Raw genomic sequence first — 26,592 nt, forward strand, 5'->3', positions numbered from 1 at the left:
TCTTAGAGAGCTGCTACAGAAAAAAGGCAACTCAGGATGCAGCTGTATAATTCAAGTAATGCAACTTCAGCAGTGCCCAAGTCACACCATATGACCAAATGTCCAGATGTGTGTTTTGCTGTGCTTTTGCCCTTCTACATTCTCTTCTTCAAAGCTCTGGTCCCTCTGAATGTTTAAACAGAGATAAAGAGAGGGTCATTGACAACTGGAAATATTTTAGGTTTTACACAGGTAAAGAAAAAATCCTCAATTCTATAGAAATGTAGAAATTTGATTCAGTTTTTCAGGTTAACTTGTTTCTCAGATTATATTGTTAATGATTTGTAATTAAACACTAATTGGCACTGCTCTGTTAAATGAAAGGTGTTAAACAAATGATTTATGGTTAATTAAAAGATGTGTAATGTTTTCAAAATTACGGCCAGCCTATATTAAATTTAACAATAAAAAAAACTGCAGTCTGATTCTGAATTAGTATTGTAAATGTAATAATTGCATACTGTTTGACCAGTTCATCATAGCATTTCCTCATTTATATATATATATATATATATATATATATATATATATATATATATATATATATATATATATATATATATATATATATTGGTCTGAAAAGCTGACATGGAGGAAGGGGAAGGAGGCAGGTGTTGAGGGAGGAAATAATTCCGCTCAGAGGATGTTTTGTCTTTTAACCTCTTGGGTGTCTCCTGCTTGGATATCATTTTTGTCGTCACTTCTATTAACACCTGAGAGAACATCGCTTTATGATGACATTCAAAGCTTTTACAGTGTATTGCTAAACATGTACATGAACAATTTTATTTACTTTTTTTTTTTTATTCCTCATCAGTGCGTCAAAGGTTAAACTTCTGTAATGGACAAGTAGTCATATCTTAAAAAAAAAATTGTTATTCATTGTTTATTACGTTTAAAAGCTTATAGATGGTGTACTTTAACCCTGTTCTTGGAGGTGCACCAGTAACATTCAAACATTATAAAACACATCTCTAGGAACAAGGTTGGGAAACACAAACTAAAAATGTTCTCTTTGTTCCAAAAAGGCACCTATTCAGTGTTCAGAAATGTCTGGTGCTTTTTCAAGGTAATCCAGGAGAACTGAGAGTAAAATGTAATTGTTTTTGTTTTTTTATTAAATTCTTCATAGATGAAAGCACTGTACCTTTTAGTAAGATATTATCACATTTAAAATTAATTCCATTAAAATTCCCCCAATATTAGAGCAAAAAGTGCAAAGGAAGGCCTGTCGTCGCTCAGGTGCAGGGGCTGAATCATATATCCGTATTACATTGCGTGGGATGGCTCCTGTTTGTGTTGTTCATTTAATGTCATAAGGAAGTTGCAGGAGGAAGGAAATTACACAATGTCCTTATTTTTCTTAAACAGAGTCTACAGCATACAAAAGCTCAGTCCAGTCAAAAGGGGGGAATAATTAAAACAGTTTGGAAACTATTATATTACTACATGTAAAAAAAAAATTGTTTTAGATGTGCTAACCATATGTCCACTGAAGTGGTAGATATCCCAGAAGTAATTTGTAATTTACTAAATTTAAAGTGCAACGTTGTATGTTGTCATAAAACAGCATAGTGGTCCTGTTACAATTTGCTGCATAGCCTCATACACCATCTAGCTTTCAAGCTGTTTGTAAGTTAAATTATATAAACAGACTAAAAAATTAAACTTATTAGAGGTGCAGGCGAAGCTGTTCTTAAGAAACCTTCAAGGTGCGGACAAAGCTGTTTTTAAGAAACAAAATACAGTATCACTGTAATATTGCAACTCTTAGGCTGATGATACACAGAGCATCTATGTTAGCAATATTGCTGGGCAACCCCAACATTTCAATATATTCCAGTTTTTAAGCCAGTTGGGACACTTGAAATCCTGCTTCAGGCATGCTTGTAAAAAAGAAGATTGTCCCTTGCAACTGACCCATAGCAGCCATGGATCACACCGTAGAGTTTTTCACCGGATTGCATTTAACAGTGATGTGAATGTACGCTGTGCCAGCAATATGACCGTTGTCGTGCACTATTTAGAGCATTTGGGTACAGAGAATAGCTTGCCCAGACTGAATCCCCAGCAGCTCTGTGTTCTGTGGTCTGTGATGTATTACTACAATTAACAAGACTTTTGTCTTGTGTATATAACCAGAGCTAGGGTCGTCGCAAGAGGGAGGCAAGGCCCCACCCACTAACCCACCTCAATGCACCTAACGATTGGACAAATAAACCATAAGATCTTGTTTGTTGTTTTTTTGTTGTTAGTAAAAAGGTGGCTTGACCTACTGCTAGATTTTAAATGTTTTTAGTTGGGTCAACACATATAGACAGTAGTTATGCAGTCATTTAGGTTAGATTTGCAGCTGCTGCAGGCTATACATTTTGAACAGGTTGAAAATTACAGATTAAAAAAAACGAGTTTTTTTTAGGAATACATTTAACTAAAACAATAATCCATGAGATGAATTTAGGTTGACTCACCAACGGATTAGGTAAAAGTCAAATTTAAGTATGACAGCTTTTAGTAGGCTATTAGGCTGAGTGTTCTTTGCACACATTCTAAGCTGAATAATACAGTCTGACTGTCACAGAACGGATATATTGTCATAGTCGTATAAGTTATGACTAGAGATTCTCGCTTATGAATAAATATTTAAATTGGCCCAAAAAAATGAACAAAACAAAAATATGAAGTTGAAGATCCTGACTCCACATATCTCCTCACTGGACACGCCTTAGAAAAACGCACATAATGAAAGAGTTGTTAAAGTTTTATTTGAATATTTTTATGTATTAATTCATTATAAAGTATATAAACAATTCTGAGTGCACAAAAGTAAAACTGTTTGCTGTTCTAAACAAATCTCGACATAAACTGTTTACTGTTTATTATGTCCACTTATTTTTCTCATGATCTCAACATACCAAAAGTTGTTCTGTAAGTTACAAAACCTTGCCAGCAGGTGGCAGTATAGAACTACTAATGGGTTGTATCAACCATAGACGTATATATATAATATATAAAAATAAATAAAAACATGGATGTAGTGTCCATGATGTCACCCAAGAGCATTTTCTAAAGCCCAAAGTGGGCGGATCTGGCTGTCACCATCTCGGATAATCGAAAATGGGCAAATAGTTGGGAGTTTTTTGAGGAAACTTGCACGACTGCGGAGACAGCAGTGCCAATCCAATGTAAATCAAGTTGCAGTGTCCTTAAATTATGCAGAACTTTAAAGTTTAATATAATTTAAATGGATGAGTTTCACCTTCTTATGAAGGGTAAAATTAGTTGTTTAGATTAAAACACCTTTTAGTAACAGGTTGTAAAAAAAAAAAAAAAAACAAATCCGTTGCCCATTTGGAGCCAGACTCTAGTGGCCAGTCGAAGAAATTAAAGTTTTTGTCACTTCCGTGTTGGTTTCACAAGGAAGACCGGTAGGTTGTTGCTTGATATCTATGGGATCAACTGTATCCTACTGTACACATTTTGGACACAGGACCTTCTGCTATAGTTTCTGCAGTTTATTACTGACATTTAATTAAACTTATAAATGTTAAATATTATTAAATATGATGAAAATATGATATAAATATGAATAACTGTGCTATTAATACGTTATTATTGCTGCATGACTCATCAGTTTCTCATTAACTATGACGTATTTGTAACGTGTATGTAATGGGTTTTTGAAACGGCCAAAAACTTTTTTTTGTTTACGTGTACAAAATTTTAATGTTTCTAGTTAAGGTACAACAGTTTGTCATTCTGGCTTTACACCGCCGTTCCAATAGATGGCGCAGTGAAAAGACGTCACTTTTGTCTTCTCGTGTTTTCCACAGGTATGAATACATTTAATTTCATTGTATTTGTGTTAATTGAAATGTGTAATAAGAGGAGTTAAAGTAGGTTTTGACATGTATCTAATCTAAAGGAAAGTGTTTTAATTCACTGAGGATTATAAAATCGATAAGGAGTGAGTTTATGTTTCAAGCATGATTTATGTTGCCTGACATTAGAAAAAAATGCTTTAGCAGATGTTTACATTATCTTGTTTAAGAGTGTTTTAGACTTACCTTTTCTTAATGTAAGTTGTATTCTCAGCTCGGTCGCCATTTTAAGTGTTCAGCCTGTGCACAAGTTAAATTGAATAAGAGAAAAGAGTTATGTCAAATTAATATGTACATTTTAATTTGAAAGATCTTTAAGTATTTCTCTTGTGAAATATGGTCTTTAAAACTTTCTGGTGTCTTGATAAGTGTTTGTTTATTTTATATCTGTATATTTTATTTACACAAGTATACAGTATACTATACTCAAAGGTATATTTTGCATACACTTATAGAATGTCCCAATGGATTTGTTGTTTGTTTCATTGCATTTCATAAAAAGCATTTTGGGTGTCAAGTTTTAAAATGTTGAATTTATTTTGTGATTGAAATAATTTAAAGAGAACTTATTTCAGTAATAAACTTACTGCTGCAGTGAAAAGATGTCACTTTTGTCTTATGTTTTTCACAGAGAGTTTTTTCTTCGATCCACAGTGCATAACGCCTGTGTATCATTTGCTGCTGGCCCAGATTCCCCCTAGGTCTGAGGCCAGTAACATGTATTTAATTTGTAAGAAAAATTAAATTTGTTTTGCATGTGTATAATTTAGAACAGTGATGTTATGCTGTGTTGTAGCCTAATTGTTAAAAATAAAATACATTTATTTTCTACATTTTTTTTGTAGGAAACCATCCCAGAAAAAAAGCTTATTAAACAAATCTTTTGTCTTTGCATTGGATCCCAGTCAGGTTCAGAGTTCATTTTAAATACTTATGCTCACATATAAGGCACTACATGGTTTGGCCCCTCAGTATCTGTCTGCATTTTTAACTTTATATACACAAGAGTCATTTACGTTCCTCACAAGCTGGTTTATTGTTAGTCCCACAGACACGGCTGCGCACTGTAGGGAACAGGGCTATCTATTCCTGTGCTCCTAGGCTTCCTCTACAAATTAGAGATGACCTTCATTGATTTCGGCGCAGTCAAAAACGGTTAAGGTTAACTTCTAGAAAGTGCAACACGCAATGTGGCAGTAAATTCCCGCCTTCTAAATGAAACGCAGTTATTCAGCAGTTGATCTGTACTATAATATACACCAACTGGCACTGTGCAGCAAATGTTTGAAATTGTCTAGGTTACCAAATGATTCCACTGATAGAGGAAACAGAGACGTTATATTGTGATGAGAGACTGGGGTCTTGCTTTGAGCCTTGATTATCTCTGATTAGGAGAAAACGCCAATGAAATTTGGCAAGTGGTTAACTAATCCTGAACCCTTCCCTGTCCTGCGAGTATAAATAGGTGACAAGTGTAATCACTCATCAGATTTTTTTGGGGTGCCGAAACTGAGTCTCAGCTCTCAGCAATGGTTTGAGGTTGCAGCAAAGGGACATAACGTCTCCATTTCCTCCATCAGGGAACAAGGGTTACGTACACAACCAAGACATTCCCTGTCTTGTCAGTCACTACGAGTTATGTTGTGACAACTGACTGAAGTCCATATGGAAAACATTACAACCTGAACCTGTTACAACTGATAGCACTGCAATAGTTGGCAAGTTTCGTTGTGAAAGTGAAACTAGTTTCTTTGTGCTTCCAAAAGAGGACACAACTAGAAGTCAGTGGTCAAATTCAACAATTCAACACAAATATTGGTGTGTTCAGCACATTCATAGAGGACTATTACCTGTACATGGGAGCAGGCTATGCCAGCTGTGCACAGAGGCTATGGGGCAATTCTAACTCTCTGGCACTTCTGACTCAAACGTTAGTTACGTTTTATTTTAAAATAATCGGCTTCTTACTATTCAAATGCGAGTTTTGAGCAGTGAACTGTAGTGCTGATCACCAGTGCAGACATGGTGTTATGTTTACATGGTACAATGCAATGCAGTACATAAAAAGACAGTAATTATGTCTCCACTGAATGCAACAAATACCTGGTTTGCAATGTGATGTTTTTTTTTATTTTATTTATATATTATATATATATATATATATATATATATATATATATATATATATATATATATATATATATATATATATATATATAATTTTTTTATCACATTATCATAAGGGCCTTAGATGCCAGTCTTCTTGTGATGCAACGAGAACATTGTTGTGGGCAATATTCCCTGGTCCAGTTGATTTAATTGATGCAGCCTAACAATCCTTTCGGAATATTTATGAAGATATGAACATTTGAATATTAGAAGCAAATTAATGTGTTATGTGTAAAGCTAGGTTAAAGAGAAACTGAGAATGTGTCTCCCTCCCAGTGTTAGGTAGATTGTTTCAGAGTTTGGGTGCTAAATAGAAAAAAAAAGATCTTCTGCCCGCAGTCTAATGTGAATTAAATTTAGTGAAGTGAAGTTTAGTCATTCATATTTTCTCAGTTGTATACTTGAATGTACTGGAGCTCTGAATTAGTTGGCCAAAACTGGCATGTATATGGTTCATTTTGAGTCAGAATGATGGTAGTGGGATTTGATTAAGTAACTTGATCAGTTATGGTTTCTTCTGTGAACAGTTTCAGATAGTATAGTCTGATTTGATTAACTGGTTCATCCAGTTCTCTAAACACCGGATTAAAAAAATAATTCATTCATGAACCAGTCATTACTACAAATTATTTATCCTAAATAAAAAAAAAAGGTTTGTGCCCACTTCTGATAAAGCCCCATGATGTGTGGACGCTGCTCATGTTATAATATTTAGATTTAATAATATGTTTTAATAACATTTTTCTCTCCTTGCAGATTTGCCGTCTTCAGCAGCATCTCTCTGCTGGGGAACATCAGCAGGATCTCTTCCAGAATCAGCGGCCCATGTTTGTGTCCCCATATTCCCAGCCCCCCTACAATAGCCTGACAGAACTAATTCAGCTTTGTGGAGGAATTGTTTGCCGGAGTGTGCGACAGGCTGGAATCTTTATTGGACAGTATAATGGCAAAAAAACAGAGGGGAGCTGCAGTCTTTCTGAACAGTGGATTTTAGGTAAGATGGCAAATTGATGATGATAATTGTTGAATATTAGATGTTAAATATTCAAGGTTCGTTAAAAGTTGTAGAAACTTGGTGGTGTGTCTGATTAAAACACTGTCCTTTGCTTTCTTTTATTCCATTGATGAGAAGAATCAAATCTTTAGCAATCAGCATAAGATGCAGTCAACAAAGTCACAGTGCAGGACTACCACGATGAACATGATGAATTAGCAGGATAGACAGAATGAAAAGGATGGTTTTTCGGTCACTACAAACAATATAAAAAGAAAATTAAACTCATAAACAACTACAATAAACATTATTTACTCAATCCACATAAGGATTAAATATCTAAAGTGAAATTAACAAATTCAAACAATACAAATTACCAAACAAACTTACTTAACACATCCTAAGGAAAGGATTCAAGGACATGGTTGGGTGCCCATTCACACACCCACACCTCACCAAGGCAAAAAGGGGACAAAGGAAGGAAGTGAGGTCTATTTATAGACCTCAACCAGGGCGAATATGGGTAATGTAGTGTGCCATATATGGAGTTGATCTTAAAGGTGAATTACTAGGATCTGTGGGAGATGTAGTTCAAAGAAAAATCAAATTAGGAAAAAAGGTAAACTAGTCAAATTCACAACATAATAATGATTAAGAAATAATGTAGTATATTCATAATGCAACATAAACAAAATAGGTGTGCGAAACAGTACGTTGTGAAGGGCTATTAGAAAACCTTTAGACTTTGTTCAGAATTATTACGTAACACAGTATGAACTATTAATAGAAAGTCAGGTTTCAAGCCATGGTTGTGGGACAAAAGTGCCCCCTAAATTCAAGAGGGCGCATGCAATAAAAACTTTCATGTGTCTGTTGCAATGGAAATCTGAACATGAATGAAGTGTTTTGACTCTAGCATTACATTTAAATTTTCTCATTGCCCAGAAGTGTAGATCATGATGAGCAGATGAGCAGACAGTAAACTTCGGCTGTGAACCTGGCTAACTAGCATGTTATTAGGAAAGGCAATTTGCAAAGATTCATTAAAAAAAATAAACACTTTGTTAAAGTATACAGAGTAATTACCTAATTAGGTACTTAGTAGTAGCCATTTTACATATATTAAATAAAGTCTACTTGTCATGTAACTTAAGTTATGGAGCAGCCTGTACTTACAGTTTGTAATTGTGTAATTACAGTTTGTAATTGTGTACATATGTAACAGGTCTTGTTACACAGCTACTTACACTTAAGTACAAACTTGATACACTTAGTGAAGTAAAGTTTAGTCATTACTATTTAGTCATTACTTTGCCCACTGTACCAACATTCTAGATGAAAGAAGAAACTGACTAAAAGAGAGAGCAGAAATGCTAATATTTCTCAAAAATGGCAGTGATGATCAAGTAAGTTTATATGTCTTGGTAGCTATATTATATTATCTTATATTTGTTTTCATGAGTGTAAGGTATACTGTATAATAAGCACTGTGTTGCAGGTTGTTACCATTCTAACTGAAGATTCACTTGATTTAGAATTTTACTTTTTGGATTTTATTCAGAAATTAATTTAATAATTGCAACAAATATTGTTAAGATTCTGACAACTAGTAACTCTTGAAATTACTGATAATGTTCTTTATAAAGTTGTCTGCCATACTGTAGATTGCATATCATGTATCTGTTATGTTTTTCCCCCAATTTTTTAACAAGCAATCTGCCGTCAGATTTTATTTACTAAGTGAATTGTATACATTCCTTAGAATTGAAAACACTGGTATCGGATCAATTTTGAAAAAAATGTATCGTTGCATCTGTTGGAAACTTTTTTTTAAGCTTCTTTTTAAGAAGAGACCAGGAGATTCTTGGTAAAGCAGGAGTTTGTTTTTATTTCATTGCTGTAGTCATCTGCAAGAAGTCTTCAAGAAATCTTTAAGAAAATCAAGCAATCTCCAAGAAAATCTTCAAGAAATCTCCAAGAAACAAATCTAACTGAAACATGCTAGTTTGAAGTTTATATGTTTCAAGGGGGAGGAGTACACAGAGGTGGAGACCAGTAAAACAAAAGTATGCAAATGCAGATCAGGAACTTAGCCCAGAACAGGAACTTTCCCGATCCTTGATCTATTTAGCATCCAAGTGTCATTCAAATGCATAGGTGAAACAAAAGGCACAGTTGTACCTTAGGATTAGCATTCACACTTGACTTAGGACACCTACCAGATGTTCAAGAACTGAAAGACAAAAGATAACTGTCTCGGGGCTTGGGCTTCCTGCTCTTAGAATGTAAATCACAATACACATTCAGCATATACTGTTATATTGGAATCTGTGTTTAACCTTTTATAAATTTGTAATACAACACATCCCTACTAATAGGTTAAATCAAACTACGGTGCAGCTAGATAAGGTGTACAGTTCATCTTTTTCATTATCAACATGGATATTAAAATCACCAGTAATAAAAACTTTATCTGCAGCCAACTCAAAAATCAGCAAATTCTTTAATAAAATCTGTGTGGTGCCTTGATGACCTGTATACAGTATCCAGCACAAACATGACAGGGGATTTACTTTAAATGAGTTATACTTAAAGCATGCCCTCTGAGAAGTACTGAGAGTACTGCTATAAATTGTAGCAAAACCTTCCTCTTTACCTTTTGGACATGGCTCAATATTATTAAAACAAAAAAAAAAAAAACTAATAAAAAGTGTGTGTGTGTGTGTGTGTGTGTGTATATACTACACACACACACACACACACACACACACACACACACACACACACACACACACATATATATATATATATATATATATATATATATATATATATATATATATATATATATATATATATATATAAAAGAGAGAGAGAGAGATGTATTTATGTGTGCATCGTTGTTGTTATGTTGTTCGTTTATAATGAGTTGGTGTGTAGATACTGGGATAGAGAGATTGATGGGGAAAAGCAGTACTGGTTTAATACTCAAGATTACATGACTGAACATTTTATATAACAATTTTTTTTTTTTTTTTTCAGATTGTGTCACACATCTCACATTGCTCCCATATGAAAACTATGTCTTGGAATGAAGAACCATGGAATGTGAGATATATTAAATGTCTCAACTGTATTTTATGTGTTTGGCAACTTAATTTAGTGATTTGTCATTGTCATGTTTAGTCAGTTGTCTTTTATCTTACTCTGTGTTTTTTCCCTTTTAATAAAACTGACTAAAAAGTGAATGCATTCTTCACAAGTAAATGTCATGTAACTGTCAAGTAAAGGTGGTACAGAGTAAATGTTTGCATTTAGGCTAGATTATTCATTTTAGACGTTAGGTTTAACAAAGAGATACAATAAGGAGGCATTTTTTAATAAAACTTATGTACAATTATCCAACAGATCATTCTTTTCAGCTAGCTCTTTTATTTGATTCAATTAACATGGTTGACATTTTATAGCAACATACAAAATCACAGTACAACCTTACTGAAAATAAGGCAGCAAATCGGCTCATTAAGGGAAATGTGTATAAATAATTACAATTAATTGATTAATTGCAATTATTTATATCAGCTGCCAGTTATGACTGTAGCAGAATTACTATCAAGTAATCTGTTTGTTCAACAGTCAGTGTAAATTCATATAAACTCTAAGAAAATATATTTCTATGGCCACAAAAAATACCTTATTACAGTATCAATGCATTAGAGCATCAAAATCGTAATAGGATATTATTTGCAAGGCAGAACCAGAAGTTTTATTAACTAAACATAACAACACAACCAAAAATTATAATCTAGTATGTATTATTTTTAGTCTACTTTCAAAAATCTATATAAAAAAAAAAGTTCTAGATTGCACAAATCTGTTCCACCTCAGATTGAGAGGACACCTTCTCACAGTGTCAGCTGCGTTGTTTTAGGACAGTCTGATGTGGAATTACATAAGAGTCCCCACAGCTTTCATATGTGTTGTATTGTCTACTGTCAAAAAGCAATAAAAATAAAAGTTCTAAGTTGCACAGACCAGTTCCACCTCAAATTGAGAGGACACCTTCTCACTGTATCAGTTGGAATTGCAAAAAAGCCTTCCAAATCTCATAAATATGCTGCTGCATTTCTACTTTCAAAAAGCTATAAAAATAAAACTCTTACACTGCACAGACTATTTTTTTTACTACAGATTGAGAGAACACCTTGACACAGTGTCAACTTCAATCTGACAAGAGATTTTGATGTTGAATTTCTCATATTAAAAAAATATATATTATCATAATTTACACTTTCCTCACATTTTTCACAAAACAGTGTTTATACTCGTATTTAAACAAACGATTTACAATTTCCAAATATTAACAATAATTTAAAAGAACAAATGCATACTTCAACCAAAAATAAATTTTAAATTCTTTTTAATGAAAGGATTTAAGAACACAATATGCAGTTCCAGTTGTTATCTTCGTGTTGCAGGTTTTTTTTCAGCCACACCATGGCACTTTTCATGGTACCACACGTGTCATATTTGATCTAGAAATCTATAAGTCGAAAGACAGTTAACATTATATTAATATTAACGTTAATTATTAGTTACATAGTCACACCAGTGTCTAAATTCTTCATTTAATGAACTTAAACTAGCTGATATAGTGCATTTCACTGCCATGCAGTATATAGGTATTAGAGAATATGTGAACAAGCAAACGATTTTGCTTGTTGATCCTCAATGGATTTATACTTTCAGAGCGTAGCAGTAGTCTTTAATTAAAGGGACTTTAATTAGATTGTCCTCTCCAGCTGTTGTATAGTGAGTGTCTGCGTGTAGTTTTCATGTGGGCCGCCAAAAAATGTTCATTTGAAAATTATTCTGAATACTGTGATAACCCAGTAATGTCCCTTAAAGGTCTGTCAGCTGACAGTTGCCTGGAAGTCTACCCGTAAGACCGGTCTTCATGCTTGGGAAGCAGCCATGACGTAGGTGGCAGAGGAACACTGCCACCACATGCTGCTGTACTTGTCACCTCCAAGTGCAACTACGACTCAGGGTTTGGTCTCTGCAGTCATTCATTTGTCTGCTCAAAGTATGATCAATAGCAATGCATCATCCTTGTCAGAACCGACACTCTTTAAAGAGAGATATTACGTTAAATGATAAAATGGTTTTGTCTAATGCAAACAACCCTGGACATTGTGAGATTCAGATTTTCATTTATACTTATGCTTACTAAATATAAATTATTATTTTCGTAAATGTAAATTATTGTATTATTTGTTGATACACTTAACATGGATTAAAATTGAAATTTTTAAAATGTTAGTTTTTCTTGTAAGGTGGTAATTATGGCTTGGCTGAATGTATATACATTTTTAAGAAAACAGTGAGCAGGTGTGAAGTTTGATCTAAAATTAAATAAGGGAGGAGCAAAATGTAGATGTAGGGTGTAAAAGATATAACATTTGGTTACAATTTAAGTTTCTTAAAATGGACAGAAAACCATTTTGGGGTTTGTAGGGCCAATGAGCACAAGCAAATCCTATTAAATAATCAAATTCACATATATATGAAACCTCAGTTTGGAAACTCCGTAAGTGAAAATCTGCTATGAGAAGTACATTATTGAAATGCTGCAGATTAGTAAGGAAAATACATTTGATTTATTATTCGGAAAATACATTTGATTTATTATTCAGAATCCACATTTGTTTATTTGAAAATTTAAACATAAATATTACATTTGTTACTGCAGAGAACAGGATCAAATATTTTAATCAAAGCCTTAATAATAAAGGTAGTAATAAATAGTTTTTAATAGGTGAGGGTGTTTTTGTTGTTGTTTTTTTTTTCTTTTCATTTTACTGTCTGTATGTAAGCAAATAGGGTGATTGTGATTTCTCTAAGTATGAGATGTTCCTGGATCAACATTCCAATCAACCAATCAGATATAAGGGATAATTTCTCAGGAAATGTGTTTTAGGCTTATGATCAGGGTTTGGTGCTTCCCAAAAGTGACCCCAAAAGTGTGGTTGGAGGCTGCAGACCTGGGGCTCATTTAAAAAATGCATACAGATTTGATCATAGAGTGTGTGTGCACTTAAATCCACACTCATACTCACAAAAACCCTCTGATGTAAAATAAAATGCTTAGCATCACATCAGGGTCTGAGCAGATGTACACACTTTTTATTGTCAGAGTATTGCAGGATATTTTATGTGTTAATAATATTAAATAGGATTCATTTACAAGCGAAGAGCTGAGACCATTAATTTCCGTGCAAGTTCAAGGTCATCAGATTTATAGATTTCACATATGAAAGAGTGGCATACATATGATTTCTGTTTGTACATTTATTTTATGAACCATGGGTACGCAAACAGATAAATGATCGGAAGATCAAATTTAGGATGCTGTCTGCACAGCATTTAATAAATAAGGCTCCTAGGATAGGCAGATCTACAGCCCAGGCAGTTTTATGCCCCTGTTGTTCCTGATGCATCCAGCTGGGGGCTGCACATTCTCACATGGCTTCAGTTTTGGACAGCTCATCCACAGTGACCAGATAAAATTAATCACAATGAATGTATATTTTCCAGAGGCTGGTCTCCTCTGTTAGAATAAAATATTAGTGAAAAGCGCTGTTAAGTCCTGTGTTGAAATTAAACGATTCTCAAAAATCGCTTTCAAATCCATTTCTGAATCAAATGATTCATGACACGTGATCCTAATCGAGCACTTTTCATTTTGGACACAATGGTTTACTGACATTGAGTTTCTGAAAAGCTCTGTTGATACATTTACTTGCCAAAAACCGATTCAATGGCCCTTTTTTATTTGAATTTTAGAAAGGGGTAAATTGCGTTTGTCTTTGTAGGACGCTGTTCTGTAGCTGTATGACAACCAGTGTGAATACTAAAGCAAACAAATATTAAATAATAATTAATTGTCCATACTATTACACTATGTCTGAAAGGCTGTATATGGTTAATATCTGAATGTTAGTTTTAGATATATATTAATATATAAATTCACAATAAAATAGCCTACCACTGATCCGTAAAACTGTCTGTGCTTTAAATCTGCCTGCAGCTTCCCCCATTAGAGGCAAAACCTTTCACCTTAAATTTTGTAAAACCGGAACTCGTGCTTCAGCCAATCAGCGTGCACAATACAAGCATGTGGCTGATAATAATGCTGAAACATGGAGGCTGCAAGTCGTGTGTGACTTTTGAGAGCGAGAAATGTGGCCGTTTGTATTTGTAAGACATCGCGTTTGTTTGAATATTGTTTTTCTATAAATGAGTAAGCTTTAAAATTGATCTCCATGCTTAAATCAGCTTAGGTCTTATGTCAATGGAATGTCCTCTGGAGGATTTAGTAAGTAAATTACTTCTACTTCTAGTCAGTTTATTTTTTTCAAGTGTATAGTTTGCCCAAGTTGTAGCAGCACGTCCGTTTATAACCGCTTCATCCCGAAGTTTCGCGCATTTTGTCTTATTACACGAGTTATAGTTAAGGAAGTGGGCTGTATTAACAGGGATGCCATGCTTTAAACCTAGAGGAGGTTTCCGGAACACAAGTAGCGTGAAATTTTGCATTAACTTTCCCCCCCCTCTTTGACCGAAATTATTCGCACAGTTATTGTGTGATTTAATAATTTAAATCGACTGAATTAGGGGGGGAAAATCAACGTATGTCGGACAGGGTCACTGGAGACACCGACTTAATTTGAGTTGCTGCTGTGTACGGATCAGATTCGCTCGAATCGTTTAGGTTTTCCAGATAAAATGTTGCTGTCTCTGGTCGTGCACACGTACTCGTTGCGGTACTGGCTTCCAGCAGCGGTGATGCTGGGCACCGCTCCTGCTTATCTGCTGTCCTGGAGCGCCTGGCGGCTGCTGTCCGCAATGCTACCGTCCAGACTCTACCACACTGTGGATGACTGTGTGTATTCAGTATATCAGAGTATGGTCCTGTTCTTCTTCGAGAATTACACAGGAGTGGAGGTTAGTGTTTTTTCTACCTTAGTGCATTTACCATTTTTCAGCTTTGTTCTTAACAAACCACAGGTAACCACTGATTGTTTTATCCAACCAAATAGAGTGTTTGTGTACATAAGGGCTCGAATTGAGGTGGACTGCTGGGGGATAGCATCTCCCAGTAGAAAAAAAAGACAAAAGCATCCCCTCTGTACTAACATCATCTCCTTTGGATTATTAATTTTGTGTATTGCATAAAATCTATCATGCATTGATTGTTAGATTGCCCTTATAATTCCAGCAATAAAACAGAAAAATCTATGTATGTTTTTTTTATATTAATTGCACACTAATTGTCTACTTTTTTGATAATCAGCACATGTATGAATTTTATGCAGTAGCGCAGAGCAACAGTGTTCTTGAATGAATCTGTTTTTGAAATAATCAAGTGATTTAGTGATTCAGCTGTCCATTAAGATGGATTCACTCCCTACGTCCAAATATGTATAGCCTACTATTTGTGTTTGTATGTATATGTACACACACGCATGTGGTTTATATTATGCTATGTAAATAGTAAATACTGTTTTCTGTACTAAATAGTATTCAAAACTATTAAAATCACATAGAATGTGAGATGGCTATTATGCACATTTTGTAAGCTTTATATTTTAATTGCTGAACACATGCAGAGATCCTGTGGGTGGCATACTAATGTTGATTGACAGGTTGGAAGTAATAATATAGTATTTTTCACCACCAAATGTTGACTTAGAATGTCATAAGTTGTGGATTAATTCAGGTATGAAAAATAGATACATAAGTAAATGGCTATTCTCTGAACCATATAGAAAATAGAACCATATAAAGTCCTTTAAGAATGTTTAAACCAAAGGATTTATACTTTGTTCATTTAATATACTACTCCACATAGAAAAAAACAGACATTCGGGATAGTTTCTGACCTGATGCAGACAAACATAACTGAAGCTGACTGATATCGTCATGGTCTGGAGCGAGAAAACATAACATCAAAGCTAATTAGAGTACACTGAAGTTCCACTTTTCACCCCAGATTTACATTGTAAAATGTGTGCGGCGCTGTTGAGTTCAGGCCTGTCTGCCAAGCTTAGTATTATTTTGTGCACGTCAACGCCATGCATAGGATTTTAATATATCCTGCCTATTATATGACTTACAATAGTCTAGAAAACTCAAAAAATATTAATTTTAATTGACTCAATCCTGCCTACTAACGGTAGCGGAAGATTATTTCACTGTTGAAGATCTGCTTTAATACGATCTATTAATTTAGTAAAATTCTTTTTTCAAAGATTTGAAAGATTTTGAGAGATGAACGCCTAAATAAGGAAAACCAGTAAAAGACACGGAAGTAACATCGGGGGAATTGGATTTGCTAACGTGTTAATTGGAAAACATTGGCTCTTAGCAAAGTTCAGCCTATATCCAGAAATAGAGCCAAGCTCATTTAACAAATGCATTGTTATTCATACAGTCAAGAGGATCTGAGATGTATAGCAAAAGGTCATCAGCATACAATGATACCCGATGTTCCTGTTCGCTTCTACTAATACTTGAAAACACTGAAGATGATTTCAAGGCTATAGAGAGAGGTTCAATAGCCAAAGCAAAGAGGAGAGGTGAAAGTGGGCACCCTTGTCAGGTACCCCGAGAGAGAAAAAAATAAGTTTCAGAGTTTTCCACACATGCTGAGAGACTGGAGAACAATAAAGGGATGCATGATATGAATTTAGATCAAAATCTGAAATTTCTTATAGTACTATGAATAAGTAATCCCACTCCACCCGATCAAAAGCTTTCTCTGCATCCAGCGAGATGACCATTTCTGGCTTTGATGACCTGGATGGAGTAAGGACTACATTCAGCAGCCAGCATATATTGGGCGATAACTGGCAGCCCATAATAAAACCAGTTTGGTCATCTGATATAATGGATGAAAGATGATACTCTAAACGTTTGGCCAAAACCTTAGCTAATAGTTTAACGTCATTATTAATTAGGCTAATTGGCCTGTAACTGCCACAAAGTTTAGGGTCTTTGTCCTTCTTTAATATTAATGAAATCAAAGCTTGACTTAAGGATGATGATAAGAATCCTTGGTCCTTGGAGTGATTGTATAATTCTAATAAAATGGGGGATAGCTGATTGGAAAACTCAGGAAGCCATCAGGGTATTTGGGCCGACAATACACTTAGATGGGAGAATGGCCTCTGGGCTCCAAGCTACTTGCCTTGTCTTCCGCAGCATAAAGACAGCAAAGGGCGTTGGCCTTCACGTTATTAAGCCCTGGGCAATAGGAGATAGAAAAGTTAAAGCGTATAAAAAACAACGCCCACCTTGCCCGCTGCGCATTCAGCCTCTTTGCCTCTCTCAGATACAGTAGATTCTTGTGGTCAGTTAGAACTGTGAAAAGGTGAACAGCACCTGACCCGTAGTAAATGCATGGCCTCAAGCCTACGTCCTTCTCCAAAAAAAAAAAAAAAAAAAAAACCTTCAAACAAATGTCACCTTTGGCTTGCTTAGTTGGGGACACGTCATTTCTAGTGATTTTCTTCGAGTTAATTACACAGGCCATCTTTGCATTTAATAAAAATGTTTGTTGAATACATTACTATCACTCTATTCTCCTATTTGATACTGTTTAGTGCTTTGACAATCTGTTTTGTTAAAAGCTATATAAATAATTTTAAGAAAGATAAATTAAAAAGCTATAAAAATAACTTATTTAAACTGTTTTGATTTAATTAATAAAATCTGTGGTGCCCTGTTGGCCTGTATACGTTGGCCTGTATACATTAGCCAGCACAAACATCACAAAGACTTTATACCTCCTCCTTTACCTTTTGGATGTGGGAACAGATATAGCCTCTATTATGTGATATCTAAGTGAAAGAGACTCTATGTGCTGACAATTAACTGCCTAACTGAATTAAGGGCAGCTAGCAGACAGTCAGTTTAGCCAGTCTGTCTGCTTTATGATCGAGGCCCCAGTTAGTCAAGTAAGAGCTCTAAGACTATGTGCCATATTTATAGAAGTGACGCCACCCCAGGAGGGATGAAGTCCATCTCTTTTCAACAGGTCAGGTCTTCCCCAAAAGCGGTGTCTGACATCGTACTTCAATGTCATTCACACACCTCTGTAATGTTATCTTCCGGGTGAAGTGAACAAAAGCCAGCATTTTTAAATTTGCCAAGATGTCAGCCATTTGGCACCACTATGGTGGCTGGTGTTTACTAGGGTTGCAACTAACATTTATTTTGATAACTGATTAGTTGGCCAGTCTTTTTTTTTTTTTTTTTTTTGACAAACACATTCTGGGCAATGTCCTTCAATCAAACATGTCAACTATGCTATAAAAATAATGCTTAAGAATGTCCACCTATACCTTTTACAACAGCTTGAATTCCTGCTGGCGTTATGTACTTTTTGACTGTAATTGGGTATGTGGAAAAAAATGAACACTATAAAGTGCTTGACTTGACTTGTTTTCTGCCTTTTATTCATTATAATTATTTAATTAATAAACTTGGTGTTAACCAACAGGTAAGAGTAATTTACTCCAGGAACATTCATTGACTGATCACAGTCACATGTCTTATAAGACTGTTATGAAGCGTCTCATTTATATTCAGAATTACATGCTGTATCCCTTTACAGTTTCTCATAAAATGTGCACAACAGGTTGACCTTTTTATCTTTATTTAATATTCAACAACAGATATTTCATCGTTTCTCAGTAACTGTTTTTGCATTGTCTCCTCTCTACTGTGTTGTTCCATCCACACTGGCGTTCATTCATTAAAGATTTACTAAACAGAGCCGACCTTTATGCAAAAATGTAAATGCTTGCGTGAATTTGTGACATTTAGATTAGATTAGATTAGATTCAACTTTATTGTCATTACACATGTACAAGTACAAGGTAACGAAATGCAATTTAGGTCTAACCAGGAGTGCAATAAGCAGCAAGTGCAGGATATAGTTACAAATATAAATATAAATTACAAAGATAAATATGTACAAATTAAATTACAGATGAGAAGGGGGAATTTACAGTGATTATGTGTAAGCAATTTACAGATCGTTATGTACATAAGAAAGAGCAGGATATACAGGATATGTATAGACAATTTTACAAGAGTATGTACAGTGGATATGTACATACATTTACAAAGATATATACAGTGGAGTGCAATGAATGTTAACAGTGCATTTTTGTATTTTTGTTTTTAATGGGGTGGGTGGGGCAGACATCAGTGGGCAGACATCAGTGGGGGGTAGAATTCAGTAGTGAGACAGCTCTGGTAAAAAGCTGTTCCTCAGTCTACTTGTTCTAGTCCGGGGGAATCTGAATCGCCTGCCGGATGGCAGGAGGGAAAACAGTTTGTGGGCAGGGTGAGAGGAGTCCTTAAGAATACTGCGTGCTCGACGCAAACAGTGTCTCTTCTGGATCTCCTCAATGGATGGAAGTGGAGTTCCTGTGATGCGCTGGGCAGTTTTCACCACCCGCTGCAGTGCCTTACGCTCAGCAACAGAGCAGCTCCCATACCAGACTGTGACACAGTTTGTTAGGATGCTCTCTATTGTACAGCGATAGAAGTTCACCAGGATGGCTGAGGACAGCTGGTTCTTCTTAAGTTTCCTCAGAAAGAATAAACGCTGGTGAGCCTTCTTGACCAGGCTGGAGGTGTTGGTGGTCCAGGACAGATCTTCAGAGATGTGGGTTCCCAGGAACTTGATGCATGAGACAGGCTCCACAGCAATCCCATTAATGTGGATGGGATCATGTGTGCCTCTTCTCACCTTCCTGAAGTCCACAATGAGCTCCTTGGTTTTGGTGGTGTTAAGGAGCAGATTATTGTCTTTGCACCACGTGGCCAGATGCTGGACCTCTTCTCTGTAGGCAGTCTCATCGTTGTTGCTGATGAGACCGATCACCGTAGTGTCATCTGCAAACTTGATGATGGAGTTAGATCCAAACACAGGCCTGCAGTCGTGGGTGAAGAGGGAGTAGAGGAAGGGGCTCAGCACACAGCCTTGTGGTACACCGGTGTTGAGAGTGATAGTGGTGGAACAGATGTGGCCTGACCTAACATGCTGAGGTCTGTTGGTCAGGAAGTCCATAACCCAGTTGCACAGTGAGGTGTTAATGTCCAGATCTCTGAGTTTGGTGATTAACTTAGAGGGTATGACCGTGTTGAATGCTGAACTGAAGTCAACAAACAGCATCCGTGCGTAAGTATTTTTATTGTCCAAGTGTGTGAGTACAGAGTGCAGTGCGATGGAGACTGCGTCCTCAGTGCTCCTATTGCCTTGATAGGCAAACTGGTGGGGGTCCAGTGTGGAAGGCAGAGAGTCCTTCAGATGTGACAGGACTAGTCGCTCAAAGCACTTCATAACGATGGGTGTGAGTGCTACAGGGCGGTAGTCGTTTAGGCACACTGGGCTTGAGATTTTTGGCACTGGCACAATGGAGGTGGATTTAAAGCATGTTGGTACAGCTGCTTGGGCAAGGGACATGTTGAAAATGTCCGCGAATACCCCAGCGAGCTGCTCTGCACATGCCCGTAGTACGCGTCCAGGGATACCGTCTGGTCCAGCAGCCTTGCGCGCGTTGATCCGGCTTAGTGCAGTGTAAACCTCTGAGGAGGTGAGTGTGATGGGTGGGTCGGTTGAGGGGGTGATATTGGTGACCGTTTCATTATTATCCCTCTCAAAGCGAGCATAAAAGTCATTAAGCTCGTTCAGAAAGAAGACATTAGGTGCTATGGGGGTGGAGTGGTTGGGTTTGTAATCACTGATGGCCTGGATGCCCTGCCACATGCGTCGAGGGTCAGAGTTGGAAAAGTGCTCCTCTAACTTCAGCTTGTAGCAGTACTTGGCCTTTTTGATGCCCCTCTTCAGATTTGCCCTGGAAGTGCTGTAGGCCTGTGCGTCACCTGATCTGAAGGCAGCGTTGCGTGCTTTCAACAGAAGGCGCACCTCCTTATTCATCCATGGCTTCTGATTTGGGTATGTGGTGATCTCTTTCTGGGTAGTAACACTGTCTATGGTGGTGTTGATGTAATCCAGAACAGAGGAAGTGTAGTGGTCTATATCCGTATATCCGTTAAAGATAATGATAAGTTTTTGCTTAATCCCAATGTTGATGATAATTGTATTTTTATATTTGTGGATACAGAGAGACTTTATTTCATTGTTATTTAGAATGTACAATATTAACACCATTGTTTCATTTGAGTTAAGCATTTTAAATGTGGAGAGGACTATACTACATTACAGCTTTGAGCAACTCACCCAGAGGCACAGGCTTAAAGTGCTGTTTGGTGCTGAGTGCTAGGCCAAAGTTGTAGAAGAAGGTGGGCCGTGATAGTATCTGATCAGCATCTAGATTAACGGTTCTGTTTTGTTCTAGGACAAAGTCAAGAAAGTTAATGATGTTGAAGTTTAGAAAGTTTTATTCAATGTGCTCCTGTTTATTAGCGATGAAGCAACATGAACTGTCTAGATATAAAAAATCACCACTATTAAAGCATGTGGTTTCTGTCCGTAGGTTTGTTCATATGATATTGAGAACAGACATTGAGTAAATAAATGCTTCTTACAAGTTTAAAGTTGATGGGTTTTAATTGTCGTTTTTGCCACAACTGAAAACATGAAGTGCTGTAGATGCAGAAAAGAACATTTGTTGCATTCTTGCTATTTTGCTAAACTCTGCAGATGAAAATGACCCCCAAAGTCAGAATTGAAACCAGGTAACTGAGGTAGAGAAAGACAGACCAGTTGTTGTTGTTGTTGTTGTTTTATAGAGCTTTTCATGAGGTTGAGAATGAAATCTTTAATGAAGAGAATATTCAAATAACTGCCAACAGTGAAATGATAGTCTAATTCCTGTGAAGAGGCCAATAAGTCTAAGAAAAAGCAAGATGGCTGTTTTAAGTCTTGTTGTATTTGCTTTTGTATCATTACATCAGTGAAGCATAAGAGTGCATATTGGCATCTTAACTTGAAGATGCTGTTTACTTGAAGATGCTGTTTTTGGAAGATGTTTACTTTTCTTTTGGATGGGATGGACAGATCCAGATTTCAGAGAATTTCTGAAATTAAAACAATGTCTAGATTCTTCTATGTTCTGGGGAGGAAAAGTGAAAAGTCTGGATGGAAGTGGCTGGTAAGACTAGACAATAATAAAGAAGATTGGACTGTTTTACTATCACAAACTGTAATATGCAATGGATCGATTGATTCATTCAGTAAGAAAACACTGTTATGTTGCTCAGAGATTCAAAACAGTGCTGGTGCTGTGTTTGGAAGGTTTTTATTTGCAAAATAGAGCCAAAACAGACAAATGGTGTCTAAAACATAGCTGTCTTTTTATATTGACTTTTTGTTTATTGAACTGTTGCATAAAATCTATCACTTTTGTTACCATGCTGATGTTTTTAAGAAAAAACAGCACTCATGTTTATATTAACTATATATATTGATATGAATAAATAAATTTTCTGCCTCATCTTAAATTGTGATCATTCTTGATGCATATTAATAGATTGAATCATGTAGTGAAAGAATACAGTCTAAATGAGCACATGCACTAAGTTGCTCTAACCAGGCTTCATCACATAATCATGAGTTCAGCAGGGCTTTTCACACTTGAACTTGTTAACGCTGGGTTATCCTAAACCCTGGATAAACAGAATCCTGGTTTATCCATGATCACATTTCACACCGCTCATACTAAACCTGGGGCTAAATGTTAATCCTGAGTATTCATTAATAGACATTAACGTTCTTGTTTGCATATTTGCGGTGGCACTGTCAGTGATTGGACGGACAGCAGGCAACTTATTTACATGACTTCATGTATTGCTGATTATTTGCTGTGTTGGTCTTGTAAGATGGAAGAACAGCTGATAATAAATGTACAGAATTTTGTAGCAGAGCTACTGCAAGTGATTAGTGCTACAAATCCATTTATTCTTCCCTTAAACTTTCGTGTCTTCCAGCAACTGGTAAGGAATGTGTTTTTACCCATGGTTTAAAACATTGATAACCCAGGGTTAAGCACAGTGTGAAAAGCCATTATTTGCGCTAAGCCTGTGCAGAGTTATCTGGCATAAATTTCTTGAAGAAATTAATAAGTGAACATAACTTAAGTAAAAAAGAAAAGAAAAAAAGTAACCTGCCAAATTGGCTAGTGATTTGACGGCATTACCCACCACACATGTTTTACCTGTTAAACCATTATGACTGTCTCCAATAAGTCAATATTGGGTGTTTCATTTGAGCATGAAACTAAACATTGGGAATATGCAGCGCATTCAGCATGTTAAATGTTAGTATCCCAACTCGTCCCCTATTAGATGTATCTGATATGTATATAGCTAACCAAGACATTCAATTTATTTTAATGAGTTAAGCTTATTGACCAAAATGCATTTGTTCCACTTATGATAAAACTAGAAACTAGACCTTTATTGAGACAGTAATATCTTCAGTCATGTTCATTTTAACTATATTCCTGTTGTCCAAAGCATTGAAATGATGATAAAAAAAAATATCTGTCCAGATTGTCATTTATGGGGACATACCAAAGAAGAAAGAGAATGTGGTTTACCTGTCAAACCATCAGTCCACAGGTAAGTCTCAAATGCTCTTATCTATGTAACAAATAGTTAATGCATACCATGGGATTTTTTTTTTCTCTTGGTCAGTAATATTGTACCACACTTTATACCTTAGTTTTATGGTATCTGCACCTATTGTACCGTTTGTAAGGGTTGTGTTCTCCATTGTAGCGGATTGGATCATTGCTGACATGTTAGCCATTCGACAAAATGCACTTGGACATGTAAGATATGTCTTGAAAGATGGTCTGAAATGGCTTCCTTTGTATGGATGGTATTTTTCACAGGTAGTTAATGCATTTGATTTCTTTTTTATGGTTTAAAAACAATTTACAACAATTTAAGTTTATTCTGTTTGTGTTCCATGAATAGGACCAGTTGTATGTTTGTAGTTTGACTATGATTGATGTCATTTGCAGCATGGAGGTGTGTATGTGAAGAGAAGTGCCAACTTTGATGAGAAAGCCATGAAAAAGAAATTATATTCTCAGACCAAACTGGGTACACCTGTGAGTATATATCCATAGATATAAACTATATAAAAAAATTCCATACAAATTAACATGAGGAACGTTTTAAGATGCTAAACTGTTAAGCGATGCAAAGCATAATACAGAGTGTGCGTATACAGGTGCTGGTCTTATAATTAACAGTTGTCTAAAAGACAACTATTGACACCTTGCATAAGGACACAAAAGGTCATTGCAAAAGAGGCTGGCTGTTCACAGAGCTCTGTGTCCAAGCACATTAACACAGAGGTGAAGGGAAGGAAAAGTTGTGGTAGAAAAAAAGTGTACAAGCAATAGGGATAACCGCACACTGGAGAGCAACAAAACCTATTCCAAAATGTGGGGGAGATTCACAAAGAGTGGACTGCAGCTGGAGTCAGCACTTCAAGAACCGCTAGCACAGACGTATGCAAGACATGGGTTTCAGCTGTCGCATTCCTTGTGTCAAGCCACTCTTGAACAACAGACAGGCGTCTAGCCTGAGCTAAAGACAAAAAGGACTGGATTGCTGCTGAGTGGTCCAAAGTTATGTTCTCTGATTAAAGTAAATTTTGCATTTCCTTTGGGTCCCAGAATCTGGAGGAAGAAAGGAGTGCGATTTCATTTTCCAACAGGACTTGGCACCTGCACACAGTGTCAAAACTACCAGTACCTTGTTTAAGGACCATGGTATCACTGTTCTTAATTGGCCTGCAAACTCGCCTGACCTTAACCCCATAGAAAATCTATGGGGTATTGTGAAGAAAAGGATGTGATATACCAGACCCAACAATGCAGAAGAGCTGAAGGCGAACTCCATGCCACGCTGCATTGCTGCAGTAATTCAGGCAAAAGGAGCCCCAACTCAGTATTGAGTGCTGTACATGCTCATACTTTTCAGTTGATTTCTAAAAACTTTCTTTGTATTGGTCTTAAGTAATATTAAAATTTTCAGAATTTGGGATTTTCATTTAATTGTCAGTTATAATCATCAAAATTAAAAGAAATAAACGTTTGAAATATCAATCTGTGTAATGAATAAACGTAATATACAAGTTTCACATGGAATTAGTGAAATCAACTGATTATCTTAATTATATGACCAGCACCTGTGTGTGTGTGTGTGTGTACGTATGTGTAACATAGGAGTCTGAGGCAAGCAGAGCCATCTGTAATACTTTTTAAAAACATGGTCAGAAATACAGGCAGGGTCGAGAACCATTAAACGGGTGTGGTCTAGATAACCAACAGGGTCAGGCAATGGATAGATGCATGGATAGTTCACATGTGCACAAAACTACTATCTACCTCAACGTTTCACACAGAGACGCGCGCACACACACACACAATAAAATATTACAAAAATAGTCTAAAACTTGATGCCTGGAAAATGGAAGTTTCAAGATATTTGGCTCACCAAATATTACAAAGAATGGCTTGCTAGAGACTGTACTATATATTTTACAAGGTGTAACACTGTAGCTTTGTTCTCGCTTAAAGTGTGTCCCCACATAAATAGGGTGGCTACAGGTACTTTACATTTTCCCAGTAAAAGGCCTTTTGTCTCAAATTAAGATTCAATGGGTCTTAAATATTTTCACATACAGATCACCCAACCTAGCCCGATTAAAACTTAAATGTGTATGTAAAAGCAGTATTGACCGTTTTGTTCTGTTTTCCAACAAAAATCTATTCAAACAAGATTTTTTTTTAACAGCTTTGGTATAAATTTAATCTATTGATCAATTCTAATTTGACATCGTTTCGAAATCTGTACAAATCACCATCACACCATTGGTCAAACAACATGGGCACTAGAACTGTGGTTTCCACAGGTTCTTTCATCTACAGTTGCTTAAATTTAAGGCCATAGAATATTTTAAATGGTGCAAAAAGTCTAGATTAGAAGAGGCCTTAAATTTGTATTGATTAATATGCTGATTAAACTTAAAAAGGCTAGAGTTTCCTATCGCTGGTCTAGGATTAGGCTTAGTCTGTCTGTAAGTGTTAAAGTTTTGACTTAACTGTTTGTTTTCTATACAGATGTATCTTGTCATCTTTCCAGAGGGAACCCGCTTCAACCCTGAGCTCCAAAAAGTTATCAGTGACAGTCAGGCTTTTGCTACTAAAGAAGGTATTGTTTCTCCTCTATAAAGCAGTCCTTCAGATGTGGTGGTGGTGTTGTGCAACAGGTACTTGGAGAAAAGGCCTGGGAGTTCTCTATTCTGTTTTGCATATCACATATGTTGTTGATTGGATTTTGAGAGATGAACATAGAATTTAAAAGTAAAATCTGGTAAATTCAAGCTTGCAGGAGCAGACTATTGGAAAAGTCCTGCATGTGTCACCAGATGATAATAATAAAGTATTA

General features: G+C 36.1%; 2 protein-coding genes across 4 annotated transcripts in view; both read left to right on the plus strand.

Moving 5' to 3' along the window:
- mcph1 (microcephalin 1) overlaps positions 1-10,331 on the plus strand; it is a 47,961-nt gene extending 37,630 nt beyond the window's left edge. The window contains exons 14-15 of one of the 2 annotated variants that reach the window (XM_043255746.1): positions 6,846-7,083; positions 10,126-10,331. In XM_043255746.1, coding sequence (XP_043111681.1) covers positions 6,846-7,083; positions 10,126-10,178 — 291 coding nt within the window. In that variant the 3' untranslated portion in view covers positions 10,179-10,331. Of the gene's footprint in view, positions 1-6; positions 388-6,845; positions 7,084-10,125 lie in introns of those variants that run through there. The other variant, XM_043255747.1, reaches the window with a different exon arrangement.
- A 3,923-nt stretch (positions 10,332-14,254) lies between these two features.
- The window catches only part of agpat5 (1-acylglycerol-3-phosphate O-acyltransferase 5 (lysophosphatidic acid acyltransferase, epsilon)), a 28,450-nt gene continuing 16,112 nt past the window's right edge, over positions 14,255-26,592 (plus strand). The window contains exons 1-5 of one of the 2 annotated variants that reach the window (XM_043254992.1): positions 14,255-15,090; positions 23,676-23,745; positions 23,905-24,020; positions 24,153-24,242; positions 26,265-26,355. In XM_043254992.1, coding sequence (XP_043110927.1) covers positions 14,872-15,090; positions 23,676-23,745; positions 23,905-24,020; positions 24,153-24,242; positions 26,265-26,355 — 586 coding nt within the window. In that variant the 5' untranslated portion in view covers positions 14,255-14,871. The remainder of the gene's footprint in view (positions 15,091-23,675; positions 23,746-23,904; positions 24,021-24,152; positions 24,243-26,264; positions 26,356-26,592) is intronic. The other variant, XM_043254993.1, reaches the window with a different exon arrangement.

Source organism: Puntigrus tetrazona, chromosome 13 (assembly GCF_018831695.1).
Source record: "Puntigrus tetrazona isolate hp1 chromosome 13, ASM1883169v1, whole genome shotgun sequence".
Classification (NCBI taxonomy): Eukaryota; Metazoa; Chordata; class Actinopteri; order Cypriniformes; family Cyprinidae; genus Puntigrus; species Puntigrus tetrazona.